Source organism: Oryza sativa, chromosome 7 (assembly GCF_034140825.1).
Source record: "Oryza sativa Japonica Group chromosome 7, ASM3414082v1".
NCBI lineage: Eukaryota > Viridiplantae > Streptophyta > Magnoliopsida > Poales > Poaceae > Oryza > Oryza sativa.
The window spans coordinates 15,429,084-15,442,387 of NC_089041.1; the positions used below are offsets into that span (position 1 = coordinate 15,429,084).

General features: G+C 40.7%; 1 protein-coding gene and 1 long non-coding RNA gene across 2 annotated transcripts; both read right to left on the minus strand.

Annotated features, from left to right (window-relative positions):
* Window positions 1–8,087: 8,087 nt before the first annotated feature.
* LOC136357501 (uncharacterized) lies at window positions 8,088–8,646 on the minus strand. The gene is made up of 2 exons (XR_010742821.1): window positions 8,506–8,646; window positions 8,088–8,392 (listed from the first exon to the last, which is right to left on the minus strand). It is a non-coding gene; the product is annotated as an uncharacterized lncRNA (long non-coding RNA).
* Window positions 8,647–8,779: 133 nt separating this feature from the next.
* On the minus strand, window positions 8,780–10,892 carry LOC4343112 (uncharacterized). Its single transcript, XM_066312777.1, has 3 exons — window positions 10,684–10,892; window positions 10,290–10,362; window positions 8,780–9,042 (listed from the first exon to the last, which is right to left on the minus strand). The coding sequence occupies exons 1-3, from the start codon at window positions 10,775–10,777 to the stop codon at window positions 8,976–8,978; spliced, it is 234 nt and encodes a 77-aa protein (XP_066168874.1). The 5' UTR covers window positions 10,778–10,892; the 3' UTR covers window positions 8,780–8,975.
* Between the last annotated feature and the right edge of the window lie 2,412 nt (window positions 10,893–13,304).

Here is a 13,304-nt window from a genome sequence, read left to right on the forward strand (position 1 = left end):
CGTCCATCGCTGGGCCTCGCTGCCCTGCAGGCTTTTCCATTGGTGCTTTCATGCTGCGCCAATTCCATAACAACCGCGGTCCCTAGCTAAGATTGGCGGACAGGTTGACGCATGTTTTCCTGACGCCGCTCGTTCCAATCGAATCCGCCAGCTATTTTGTGGTTGTCGATGTATTGTGTTGTTGCAACAACATGACCTTGCAAAAACGGTTACTGTCCCCTCTTCATAAGGGAGAGCTCAAGCCTGGATATGTGAGGAGAAGATGAGAGGTTGGAGGTGTGGAATATATAAGAACATGTGAGTTCATTATCTGAAAAAAAAATAAAAACATGTGAGTTTAACTTATTTTAGAAATAAATTATGATATTAACCATATGCAAGCAATACTGGGAACTCATCTTTAATCCTGGTTTGCAACCTCTTTAGTCCCTGGTTGCAAATTAGGATGCCTAAAGCGTCCCGGTTGGTAACACTACCAACCGGGACTAAAGATGATAGCACCTTACCAACCGGAACTAAAGGTCTTTCTTTTTTCTTTTTTTTTGCTCGCATATTGATTTTGAGTCAGCGCGCCATGCCCCACATCAAATTGAAATCCCCAAATCCCCGTCACAGATCGAATGAATACTCAACAATAAAATCATCCGCAAATTCACAAGAACATATTAAAAAAATATACAACAAAATCGTACACAAATTCTTCTTTATTATCTTCTCTCTTTGCTTCTTCTCGGGCGCTAGGCTTCTCATCCTCCTCGCCGGCGGCAGACGGCAAGCCCGGATGAGCTCCCCCACCGCTACTGCTTGCCACCTCCCCTCCCGCCGGATCCGGTGGAGGGGAGGGCACCACCACTGCTTTCCCCCCTCGTGCGCCGCTGCCTGCCGACGACACCCCCTGCCAGCCGCCCCCCGCCCCCCGCCGACGCCCCGCATGCCGCCGCCGATGCCCGCTGCTTCGCCCGCCGTCGCCGTTGTCTTTGCCGACGGAGAGGGGGAGGAGAGGGGAGGAGGAGGAGGAGGGCGAAGCAGCGGGGGAGGAGAGAAGAAGATAAGGACGAGGGAGAGAAAGAGAGTTAGTCAGAAAGAAGATAAAGGATGTACGCCCTGTGCGACGTGGCTCTCTCCCTCTCCGTGCGCTTTTTTTCAATCTTTAGTCCCAATTAGTATAAACAACTGGGACTAAAGTGTTGACCAATGGGGACTATAGATTATTGGCCGCTTCACACGGCTGGCAATAATTGAACCGTTGCTAAGAATGATCTTTAGTCCCGAATAACGTGTTACCAACCGGGACTAAAGATCATAAAGTGTCGTTGTGCTTTTGAACCGAGGCTTCTTTAGTCCCGGTTCCTATTTGAACCAGTACAAATGTGATTTTTGTCATTCGGACAAAGATCAGTTCTCTAGAAGTGAAGCAACCTAACAAGACCTTGAGTGGGTGGCGGGCTCGAGGTGGAGCAGCAATGGTGGCGCAAGCCATGGTGGATCCTAGGTGCGGACAAGGTGGTGCGTGATGGATTGCTACTAAGGCGGCATATCTTTGACAGTGCACATCATGACGCATTTATTCTAGCAGTTGTGTTCCCATTGGTGGAATTGGTTGAGGTGTCAGGAGGTTGAGCGGGAGGTCCGTAGGAGTGTGCGGAAGCTCGGAGGTCACGAAATATGGCAGTGTGCACGTGTTGGTGTCGAAGCCAGGACTATGGAACATGGCCGGAGCACAAGGTAGCAGAACGGTCTCATTTTCAACCAGGGTTGCACAAGATTCGATCCGGGAGTGTGGCATATATGGAGTCAGTCACGGACTCGTTTGCCGGCTTCACCCCTTCCTGTCAGATCTAGAAGGAGAGAGAGAGAGCGCATGATCTAGAGGGAGAAGAGAAGAAATAGAGGATGACACATTGGACCATTCAGATTTTTTTTTGTTTGTTAACCTCATTACTATATTACCATGTCACTAAAATTAATGCCATGAGTCTGCGGCGTGTTTGCCACTTAGTATAAAAACCTCCATGTATTATAGTTATAGCTACAATACTACGTGACGAACACATCACGGACACATGGCATTAACTTTAATTAGGGGATAGATCATACTTTTGCGATAGTTGAGGGGGTAAATCGTAGCAGCTTATTTTGCAAACCCCCATCTCCGGTTCCGCCCTCCTCTCCCAAAGCTCCACATTTTGCACTCAACTCGAAAACTATCCAATTCACACCTTTTATCTACAGTATCAAATGCAGGATTACAAAAGATGGGGGCGGAGATGCTCGCTTTACTAAACATAACAAATATGATAGTTATACCATAATCACATAGATATATAGTATTATCAATAAATTAAGGCAAACAAAAACATTTTAAAATAAATCAATAATCTTTGTGCCATACATGATTCATCATACACCAAAAGATAGTAGTAAACATGTCAATTTGCAAATATTAGTCAATGCATAAAGCATGGTTGATATATAGATATCTTTAAAAATTGATAAATATACGATAAGACATACCGCTAATAAATCACTAAGGAGAGTCTGATCCGAGTTTTGAACATGTGCTAGCAATTCTTTTTGTCAAAAAGCTACCCAAATCTACAAAATCAAATTTCCAAGGAGAGAAACAATCAGTCACTTGTTGTTTATCATATTGAAAAATCCACAAGAAGTGCATGATTTACCTTGATTTCTAAACCTCTTACCGATGATACTTCTGCCACCAAGCATGCCATTAAGACTCAATGGACTTTCTCACCCACGGCCAGCAACGGCAATGTTTGTAGGCTCCATCGTTGAATGTGAACCGGAACAACGGCCATTACCATGCCCATGTCCAGCTGCAACACTGGTTTGTTCAACTTCCAAACAGCCTTGTGCCCTTGTCCCTGTCCATCTATCTCCATAGCAGCAAGCTGGCAGCAGGCCGAGTGGCCAGGCCAACAATAGCAACGAAGGGATGAACCGATCATCGATGTCCGATGAGGCGATGAAGAATTGAAGATGAAGAAGGGGGGCTAGCCAGCTAGCTCTAGCCACCGGCAGGCTGGGCCATCCCAAGCTATTGCTGCTGGTCGCGCAGCGGCGCTTGGACAGGGCTAGCGGCTAGGGCAGCCAGCGGCAGACAATACACCAATGAGGAGTCAGCAATGGCGTTGGCGCGTCCTTTCTGCGCGTGTGGCTGCGAGCGAGCAGGAGAGCAGCTGTCGCCCGTCCGCCGAGGGAGCAAGAGTGAGCGGTGCGCAGCAGGACCATTTCGCAACGGTACTCCCTAGTGGCATCAACAACTCGCCGGATTCGAACAGAAGGCGAACCGATGGCGATGGGTCGATGGGATGCGTCGATTCAGGTCGAAGGTAAACAAGGTGTCACGTGCGGGTGCGGCTACTGTGACTCCGTGAAAAAAAAAAACAATTTCAGCACTTGGCTGCTCACTTATGGGCCAATTGTGCATAGGATATGGTGGTAGGCGGTCCAAGAGTGGGGCGGGCTGAAGCTGGACCGGCTGATGGCTGACCCACCCTGCCCATTGAGCGGTTCCGACTCTGTTTATCTATCTTCCATGCACTATGTCAAGCAAATATGGGTGCTGAACTGATTGCGTAGGTGATGGGAGTTAAATACACCACATTGTTACAAGCTAGAGCCGAGATACTGGACATGAGAGTGGATCAAGTAAGAGTAGCATCAGAGGGAGAAAGCCGCACGATCACTACTTGACTTTATTGCTTTGTCTGAGACTGTTAAGAAAGATTTTAGCTCATCTGCTCATAACAATCTTTGTGCTGGTAAAGATTTTTTGTGGCATTGTAAACCTCCTAGAGGAAGATCTGGGGGCCTTCTCTTGGGTATTAATTTTTTAAATGCTGACATTGGTTTGATTGATGAGGGTGATTTTTATATTAAGTTCCATTTACGTAATAAGGTTGATAATTTTAAGTAGGGTTTAGTTTTGGTGTATGATCCTGCACAAAATGAGTTTAAGGATCAATTCCTTGCTGAATTAGTTAATATGTGCAGTCATGAGACCTTACCAATTCTTATTGGTGGTGATTTTAATATTCTTCGTAGCCCTAATGAGAAAAATAATGATAATTTTGATGATATATGGCCCTTCTTGTTTAATTCTATTATCGATGGGTTGTGTCTAAGGGAGTTACAAATGTCTGGTAGGAATTTCACTTGGGCTAACAATTTAGCAAACCCAACCTATGAGAAGCTGGATAGGATTTTAGTGTCAACAGAGTGGGAGCAAAAGTTTTCTTTATCTTCTGTTGTTGCTCTTAATAGAGATATTTCGGATCATACTCCTTTGCTTTTAAATACAAAATCTTCTTCGTGTACTAATGCTCAGCATAGTTTTAAATTTGAACTCGGTTGGCTTATACGTGATGGTTTTGTTGATATGGTAAAGGAGGTTTAGTCTAGTGTAGATGAAGGTCATACCCCTATGGAAAGGTCATACCCTATGGAACATTGGCATGCAAAAATACGCCGTCTAAGGCAACATCTTAGGGGATGGGCTAAACATACAAGTGGTCTATATAAAAAAAGAGAAAAAGGATTTTTTAGATAGGTTGGATGCTCTGGACAAAAAAGGCAGAAATTGTTCTTTTATCTCAAGAGGAAATTGATTTTAGATGGTTTGTAGGAATAGATTATCTTCGATCCTACGGGAAGAAGAAATTAAATGGTACTAGAGGGCTAAAACTAAGGATATTTTGGAAGGTAATTCTAATACAAAGTATTTCCATTTGGTAGCAAATGGTAAACATAGAAAAACAAGAATCTTTCAATTACAGGATGGTGATCAATTAATAAGTGGTGATGCCAATTTAAAGTCGAATATTACCACTTATTATAAAGGTCTTTTTGGACCTCCTCATGATTCTGATCTTCAGTTAGATGAGAATAATGTTGCTGACATTCCCCAAGTCTCTCATTTGGTGAATGAAGCTTTAACTAAGGAATTTTCTGAAAATGAGGTTAAGGAGACTATTTTCCAAATGGAGCACAACAAAGCACCGGGTCTAGATGGATTTCCTGGTGAGTTTTATCAAGTTTTTTTGGAATGTCATTAAATTTGACTTATTGGAACTGTTTAAAGATTTTCATGCTGGGAATTTGCTTTTATATTCTCTTAACTTTGGTACTATTATTCTTTTGCTTAAGTGCGTAGAGGCTATGAAAATTCAACAATATAGACCTATATGCTTACTTAATGTTAGCTTTAAGATTTTTACCAAAGTTGCTACTAAGAGAATTATGGGTGTTGCTCAAAAGGTAATTAGTCCCATTCAAACTGCTTTCATTCCTGGGAGAAACATTATGGAAGGGGTGGTCATTTTACATGAGACATTGCATGAATTACATCATAAAGATAAAAGTGGGGTAATCTTAAAGATTGATTTTGAAAAGGCTTATGACAAAATAAAATGGTCTTTTGTACAACAAACATTAAGAATGAAAGGCTTCTCTCCTAAATGGTGTGAGTGGATAGTGTCTTTTATTCAAGGTGGCCATGTTGGTATAAAAGTTAATGATCAAATTGGTAACAATTTTCAAACTTACAAAGGTCTTAGGCAAGGTGATCCTTTATCCCCTATTCTTTTTAATATAGTAGCTGATATACTTGCTTTATTAATTAAGAGGGCTAAAGAGACTGGACTTCTGAATGGGGTAATTCCTCATCTGGTTGATGATGGTTTGTCTATCTTACAATATGCGGATGATACTATTATCTTTCTAGAGCATGATTTGCAGCAGGCAAAGAATCTAAAAGTGATTCTATCTGTTTTTGAAAAGTTATCTGGCTTGAAAATAAATTTTCACAAAAGTGAATTATTTTGTTTTGGTCAAGCAAAGGAATGTTATGATCAATATTCTAATATCTTTGGTTGCAAGTTGGTTCTTTTCCTGTTAAATACCTAGGAATTCCAATGCATTTTAGGAAGCTTTCTAATAAAGATTGGAAAGGTATTGAAGAAAGAATTAAGAAAAAGCTTAGTAGTTGGAAAGGCAATCATTTGTCTGTTGGAGGTAGATTGGTTTTGATCAATTCTGTACTTTCAAGTTTAGCCATGTTTATGATATCTTTTTTCGAGATAACGAAAGGGGTTCTTCGAAAAATTGATTATTATAGATCACGCTTCTTTTGGCAAGGGGATGATCATAAGAAAATGTACAGGCTTTCTAGGTGGGATATTGTTTGCCAACCTAAGGACCAGGGGGATCTTGGGATTCATAATTTGGAAATTCAGAATACATGTCTCTTAAGTAAATGGTTGTTTAAGCTAATCAATGAGGAAGGGGTTTGGCAAGACCTATTGAAGAGAAAATATCTTTATAATAAGTCTATAACCAAGTTGACAAGAAACAGGGGGATTCCCATTTTTGGTCTGGTCTTATGAATGTTAAAATTACTTTCCTAAATATGGGATCTTGGATTATCAATGATGGGAAACAAATTAGATTTTGGGAAGATAAATGGTTAGGTAACTTGGCCTTCAAGGATAAATATCCATCTTTATACGCTATTGTCCGAAGGAAATCATCTTCGATTGCCGCTGTTATGGGTTCTATCCCGCTTAATGTCTCTTTTAGAAGAGTCTTAGTTGGCCAGAATCTTGTTTTTTTGCATGAATTGTTTGCTTCCATTGTACATATCTAGTTGAATTCTTCTTCTGACATCTTTAGATAGAATTTTCATCAGAATGGTATGTTTTCAGTAAGGTCAATGTACTTAGCTTTAATTAATAATGGCTATATTGAGAGGAATAAGTGCATTTGGAAGCTTAAGATGCCACTTAAGATTAAGATTTTCACGTGGTATTTGCTTAAAGGGGTTGTGTTAACTAAGGATAATTTGGTGAGGCGGAATTGGAATGGTAGCTTGAGATGTTGTTTTTTGCAGGAAGAATGAGACTATTCAACATCTCTTTATGGACTGCCATTTTTTGAAATTCATATCGAGAGCAGTTCAATTCTCTTTTGGTTTCAATCTTCCTTCTAGTATATATATCACATATTTTTGATGGGTGGCTTTTGGGAGTTGATAAGAAAAAGAGTAAACTGATACTTGTTGGATCTGCTGCCATTTGTTGGGTGATATGGCTGAGTAGGAATGATATGGTTTTCAATAAATCACCATCAATTTCTTACATGCAGGTCATTTTCAGGGCAACCCACTGGCTCCGAACGTGAGCACAGCTACAAAGGTGTGATGAAGATAAGGAGTGCCTGAAAGTTGCATGTCACAAGCTGGAGACTACGGTTATGCAACTTTTTGCCAATTATGGATGGAGATTCATAAATAGACTACAATAAATGTGTTCTCCCATTGTTAGTTTGGTTTATCCGTTTTCTTTTATGGTGTGTTCTATTTTTTTATATTCACACCTTTTCTCGAATTTTATTATGTAATAATTGTCTATAGATTTTTTTAGCAAAAGCCGGGAGACTATATTCCATTATCAAAAAAAAACCTGATGATGACATCATGACAATGGCATAGACAGCTCGCTAGCCTCTGTTAATCACCACGGCTTCATATGTGCCAATCAGTATTGCAGATCAAGTTGTGCCTGTGTGCATCATATATAGAGGCACCGTAGCTACCCTAATGAGAGCCTGAAGAGCAGGGCGTCCTTGGGCCCGGCGGGCTATGCGACCGAACAGGGCTCCCAAATTTTAGGCTTTAATTTTGTTAATTTGCAGTCCAAATAGTAATAAAACAAGGCCCAAAACGCTGCAGAAGGAAAACCGATCCATCTTCCATCATACTCCCGTTCACGCGTCCGTGTCGTCGCGTATCGCCAAAGTCTCGATGCCGCAGCCGCTTCGTCTCCTCTCCCCAGTCCCCTCCGGTCTCCGCTTCTACTTCATCGCTGATGATCGGCTAATCGTCACGCCCGTTTTTAATTTTACTATAAAAAATTTACTAGGCTACTAGATGCCTATTTTAATATTTTGCACGGGAACCCGATTTAGCCGGGACGCCCCTACTGAAGGGTATGATTTGTCGAAGATGTTTTCCTGACACCCCTCATTTCCGAGGCCACAACAATTCTTTTATAGAGAAGAGTATTCCATGACTTTATGTATACACGTTGCATTGGCATCGAGTGATTCTTCGTCACTGATGGCTAAACTTTTGATCCCCATAGGAGTGAATCGTATCATATCAAGAGGGCAGGTCCGTGAAGTGAGCAGGTGTGGATACAAACACTGATATATATACACTCACATGTGTAAATGAATGTGGGGTTATAAGCTGGTGGTTGATATAAATTCAAACAAAAATGCTTCGGTCCATGTCCCGCTGTCCAACTGTCCATTTATATATCCACCTGATCGATAAACATTATACGCATGAAGCTGAACAACTGCTCCACTCCTGCAGTAACTTAACGTTGTTTAGTGCAGAGCTAGTGAAAGGTGAAATAATTTGCAGAAGGTATGACAATACTAGCAATGTTAGTTGTTCAATAATTTGAATGGAGGATCCACCTTCGTGCCTTGTATTGCATTATCAAACCAAGTCGACATGGACTTGACGATGACAGTGAAATCTAACAGAACAATAGTATTTAGCAAAATAAACCAGTAACACAAGAACAATGAGAGATAAATAATGATAGGTTGACAACTTTGAGGAATCAGTGCAGATAGAAATGGGTGCGTGGTTTACAAGATCCTGTTCTATGTTTTTAAGTGAATGTTCCGATTGTGATATTGGAGACGAGAGAACTCACTTTGCACAAAAGGGCAGATCACACAGTAATTGATGGGGAAAAGGTGATCATTATGCTCATAAACAAAATTTAACGAAGAATTACACACAATGCAGGAAGAACAAATTAATCATGAGCAGATTTCATTTTGGAACTATTTCATACACAAAAATACAGTTCTAAGTTATCAAAGCCACTTCCATAATTTCATAACCTTCCTCCTTATTTTTACTTGTCAATGCAGACTTAGGTTGATGGCATGCCTACACCCATGCCATAGTTTCCACCGGGCATAATCCGAGCCTTCAGATGACTGAAAGAGGTTCATTCGAAAGTAATTAGGGGTCAATATATGACCGAAATAGTTCATTAGAAATATATAACTTAGAATTACAAACAATTTAAATGGGACAATTCAAAGCAGGAACAGAATGATCCAAATCAAATATATTTTTAACTACTAACCAGCTACTTTTGGTGTAGAGCATGATGTATTATAGTGTACAAACACAACTACGTCTATAGCCAAGGTTGGATGGTCTTGTCACTAGTCAGAACTCAGAACCATCTGATTAAAAGTTTCAAACCCACAAAACCAAAATTTGTCGTTTTCCATTCAGTTTTCTGAAAGTAATTCTATTGTTGATTTTGTGTGTTTTGATATGCATTTGGCAAGATATATTTTTGGAGTTGAAATTTTTTTGAAAATTTCACAGTTATAGCAAATTGGAGTCGCTACCAGTTGCGTTCATGGTGGGGTGGTGTTTCAGACTTCAGACCATGGACATCACAAATAAAAAGGCACAGGGGAAAAATTTCAGAGTTTTAGCTGTCCATTCTACGCAAGCCCATTAGCAGAGATCACCGTGAGTTTGAGAACATTTAGCGGTGAACTGCACAGCAGCCACCTCTGATAAGGAAATAGTTGATTTCTGATCCAAAGAGAAATACTGTACTCAACAACCAAAGGTCAAAAAACATGCTAAACTTCTCTTTGCTCTATATCAAATGAAAATACAATCATTGAGCATAATGAATTCATCTTTCAAAAAAAAACATTGTGATACCGTGCCGTTGTTGCATTAATCTCCAAATATATTTTACTCGTTGGTAATCATGTGTCCAAGAGCATATGCAAGGCTTTTGAATTTTATCTTTTAGTTTCCTCCTCTTTTTTCTTTATATAATTCTCATCATTTTCACGGCAGATAATTCCTTATCCCTTTACTTCTAATTCATTTACAACAAGCTCCAGGACATCCACTATTTTTATATTTAGAAGGGTTTCACTTTGCCAGGAACCTACTGTAATTGCGAAAGATGGACTAAAAGCACAAAACAAAATGAGACAGCACATAGCACACCAAGCCATGAGTCCCCACTCCCCAGGTCATGACAGGGTAAAAAATTCAGAGTTTTCATGATTCTGAATGTTTATTAGCTTATGTTCCTCCATTTTCATACAAAAACATACAGATTGGAAAAGAAACTAATTATGGTCCAGCAGGTCCAAACTGGATTGAAACATTCCACAGTATTTGATGAGAATAGGATGTGTACCTCTCGAAGACGTCACTGGCAAAGCGAGAGCCATTGAAGCAGATGAACCAGAGCAGAATCAGCACCATTATGTCTACTCCAGTTAAAGGGAAACAACTGAACAATAGTAATACAATACAATCGTGCAAGCAAATTTCCCCATGCTGATTATTTTTTCAAGAAAAGAAAAAAATGATGAAATACGCCTAAAAAATGACCACGCGCGACCAATTGGATGGCCGTTTTCCCCCTTGTCCTTCAGTAATTCTGTCATCCCCAACAACGAATTGGACTAAAAACCAACTCCAGCCAAAGCGGATCGAGTCCAACCAAAACCCCGAGGACAAAATTAGCAAGAAAATAGCAATAATAATAATTTGAAGTAAACAGTAAGGAGTAAGGTGGAAAAGGATACTGAAGAGGCAGCGCTCCCACCAATCGAGCATGTAGAGGCCCATGGTGACGTTGTAGAGATGGATCTTCCTGCTCACCCAGTTCATCTCCCCCATCTCCTCCGCTGCTGCCCCTCTTCCTCCCGCGATCGATCTGACTGGGACGGGAAGGAGATCCTCGGGCCTTGGTTGCTGCCTCTGAAATGGAATCTATTTTTTTCCTCCGATGAATGCTCTTGCTTGATTTCTTGGGCTGTTTATATAGGTGAAACCGATATAGGGGAGGGGGGATTACATGACCAGTTTTTTTTTTTTATTTTAGCACCTCAAGTTTGACGTCAACGCCAGCCGGGTCCATCCTGGCCGTCGCCTACAGCTCGAATCCGCGGACTTGTCTTCGTCTTGTGACTCTTCTACTGGTACATGGGGCCCACATGGAAGCGACTGAAACTTGACCTTGCCCTCTGCCTTTTGAGGTTTTTATTTAAAAAAAAATGGGTGAGGAGGAGTCTGAATATTTGTTGATTGAATCCCGTCAGTTTTGCTCGTCGGAAGAAATTAAGCCATGCCTTTCTGGACCGTACGCGTGCATGCAGAGACTCCTTGATTTGACATGAATTTTCTTCTTGAAATGGCGTCTGTCCGTCCTCGGAACATCCGTCATGTTTATTGTATATAGTATCCTGTATATATTTGACATCAACTAGGTTGAATTGAAGCATTGAACCAATTAGATTTTAGATTTTTTTATTTGATGATGATTATCGAATAATTAACTTTCAGGGTAAATTTACTTATCACTCACTACCACATACTAGAAGATTTTCCCGGATAACCAGACTTGCTTTTCGCGCGCAGGTGGAGCACCCACGTGAAACCAAAATGTCCTTGAAAATCCCCATTTTCACACATGGCTATGTAACAGTATGCGAAAATCGATTTTTTAAGTTTAGTATGCTAAAATGTCCAACTGCAATATATACCCGTATGGGGCACCATGGTATCAAATACACAAATTCACTTAAATTTTTTAAAATTTATGAATTGTGAGTATATACCTAATTATAAGAATTCGATTCATACCTATACCTATCAACAAAACAACTCAAATTTAACTTTATTTCACAATCCATGATTATATATTTAACTAATTATATATTTAGATGTTATATACATAGAATTAAAATCTAACAAAAACAAGTTCAAATTCAGTTCAACTTGCTTTGAATTAGTCAGTAAAGAACTTAACGTTAATACCTAAACATTTTAAAAAGTTTCATACTCATTTCAAATGGGTATATACTCAATTTCAAACAAATTTAATATATATATATATATAGAGAGAGAGCAAAAAAGAGAATATTAATAAAAAATTCCATAAATCCTAGTAAACGAGAAGTTAGCTATTTTTCCGGTACCAAACCTACGTGATAGGCTAATAGCTATTCCAAAGAATATTTTCTAGTAGAACCTGCATTGCTAGTTGTCACCAAAGAAAATGATGTCGCTGCTGGTGTGCCATAAAGTGAAAGTCTCGTACGTTATTTTATAGTGGACACACAGTAAACATCGATACGAATCCCTACACTGGAAAGAGAGGACATTTAACGTACCACTACCTATATATGGCCATAAGATCCGAGGCCCGACAGCCCAGCCCAAGGCACGGCGTTTTGAAGGAGTGGGCATTCGGTCTGACCGAAATTTTCGGTCTCGGTATTCGGTCTATCGGTTATCTTGGTCTTTGAAAAGTGAAAGCCGAATTTCAACGTAAAAATGTCAGGACCGACAAATTCGGTCTCGGTCTCGGTCCTGACCGAAATTCAGCAACATTTTCATACATGCAAAGAAATAATGGAAATTTACGAAACAAAAATCACAAAAAAAAATCCGTAAGCACGGATGAGTAATGACTCTTATTAGGTTGCATGCCTAGAAAAAGTAGGGACGTGAAAATTAGAGTTTAATCCTATTAAACTTAGTGGATTTAGGTTGCATTTAGACTTTTTTTTGTTAATTCGGTATTTTCGGTCTATTCGGTTAACCGAGGAGACTAACCGAATTGATCGAACGAAATTCGGTCTTTCACTGCCTAGAACCGAATTGATGACCGAATTTCTTAGTCTCGATTTTTCGATTCGGTCTTTTTCTGCCCACCCCTAGCGTTTTGGCCCGGCCCAAGCACGGCATGGCCCGACTGGGGTTCGTGCCCGTGCCATCCCGGCCCGACTATCGGGCCGTGCCTGGGCTTCCCCACCGGCACGCTAGGCCGGCATGGCATGAGCGGGCCGACATGGCCAAGCTTGGTATGAAGTTCAAGGATGCATAGCAGACTTATTTCAACCATATATAACACACGACACAAAGAATAGGGAGCAAAAATAGACATTATATGGCACGACCAAAAGAATAGGGACATAAAATAGACTTATTTTAGCTATATATATATATATATCACAGCCCAAAGAAGAAGGAGGGGAAATAGACTTATTTCAAATAAGGCACAATGTGCCACCAGTTCCTTCGGGCCGGCATGGCCCGACCCGACTGCTGGTGGGCCGTGCCTGGGTCTGAGGCATGGCACGTGGGCCAGCACAGGCCGGCATGAAGAGCCGACCGTGCCGTACTAGCCAGATTCTTCTTG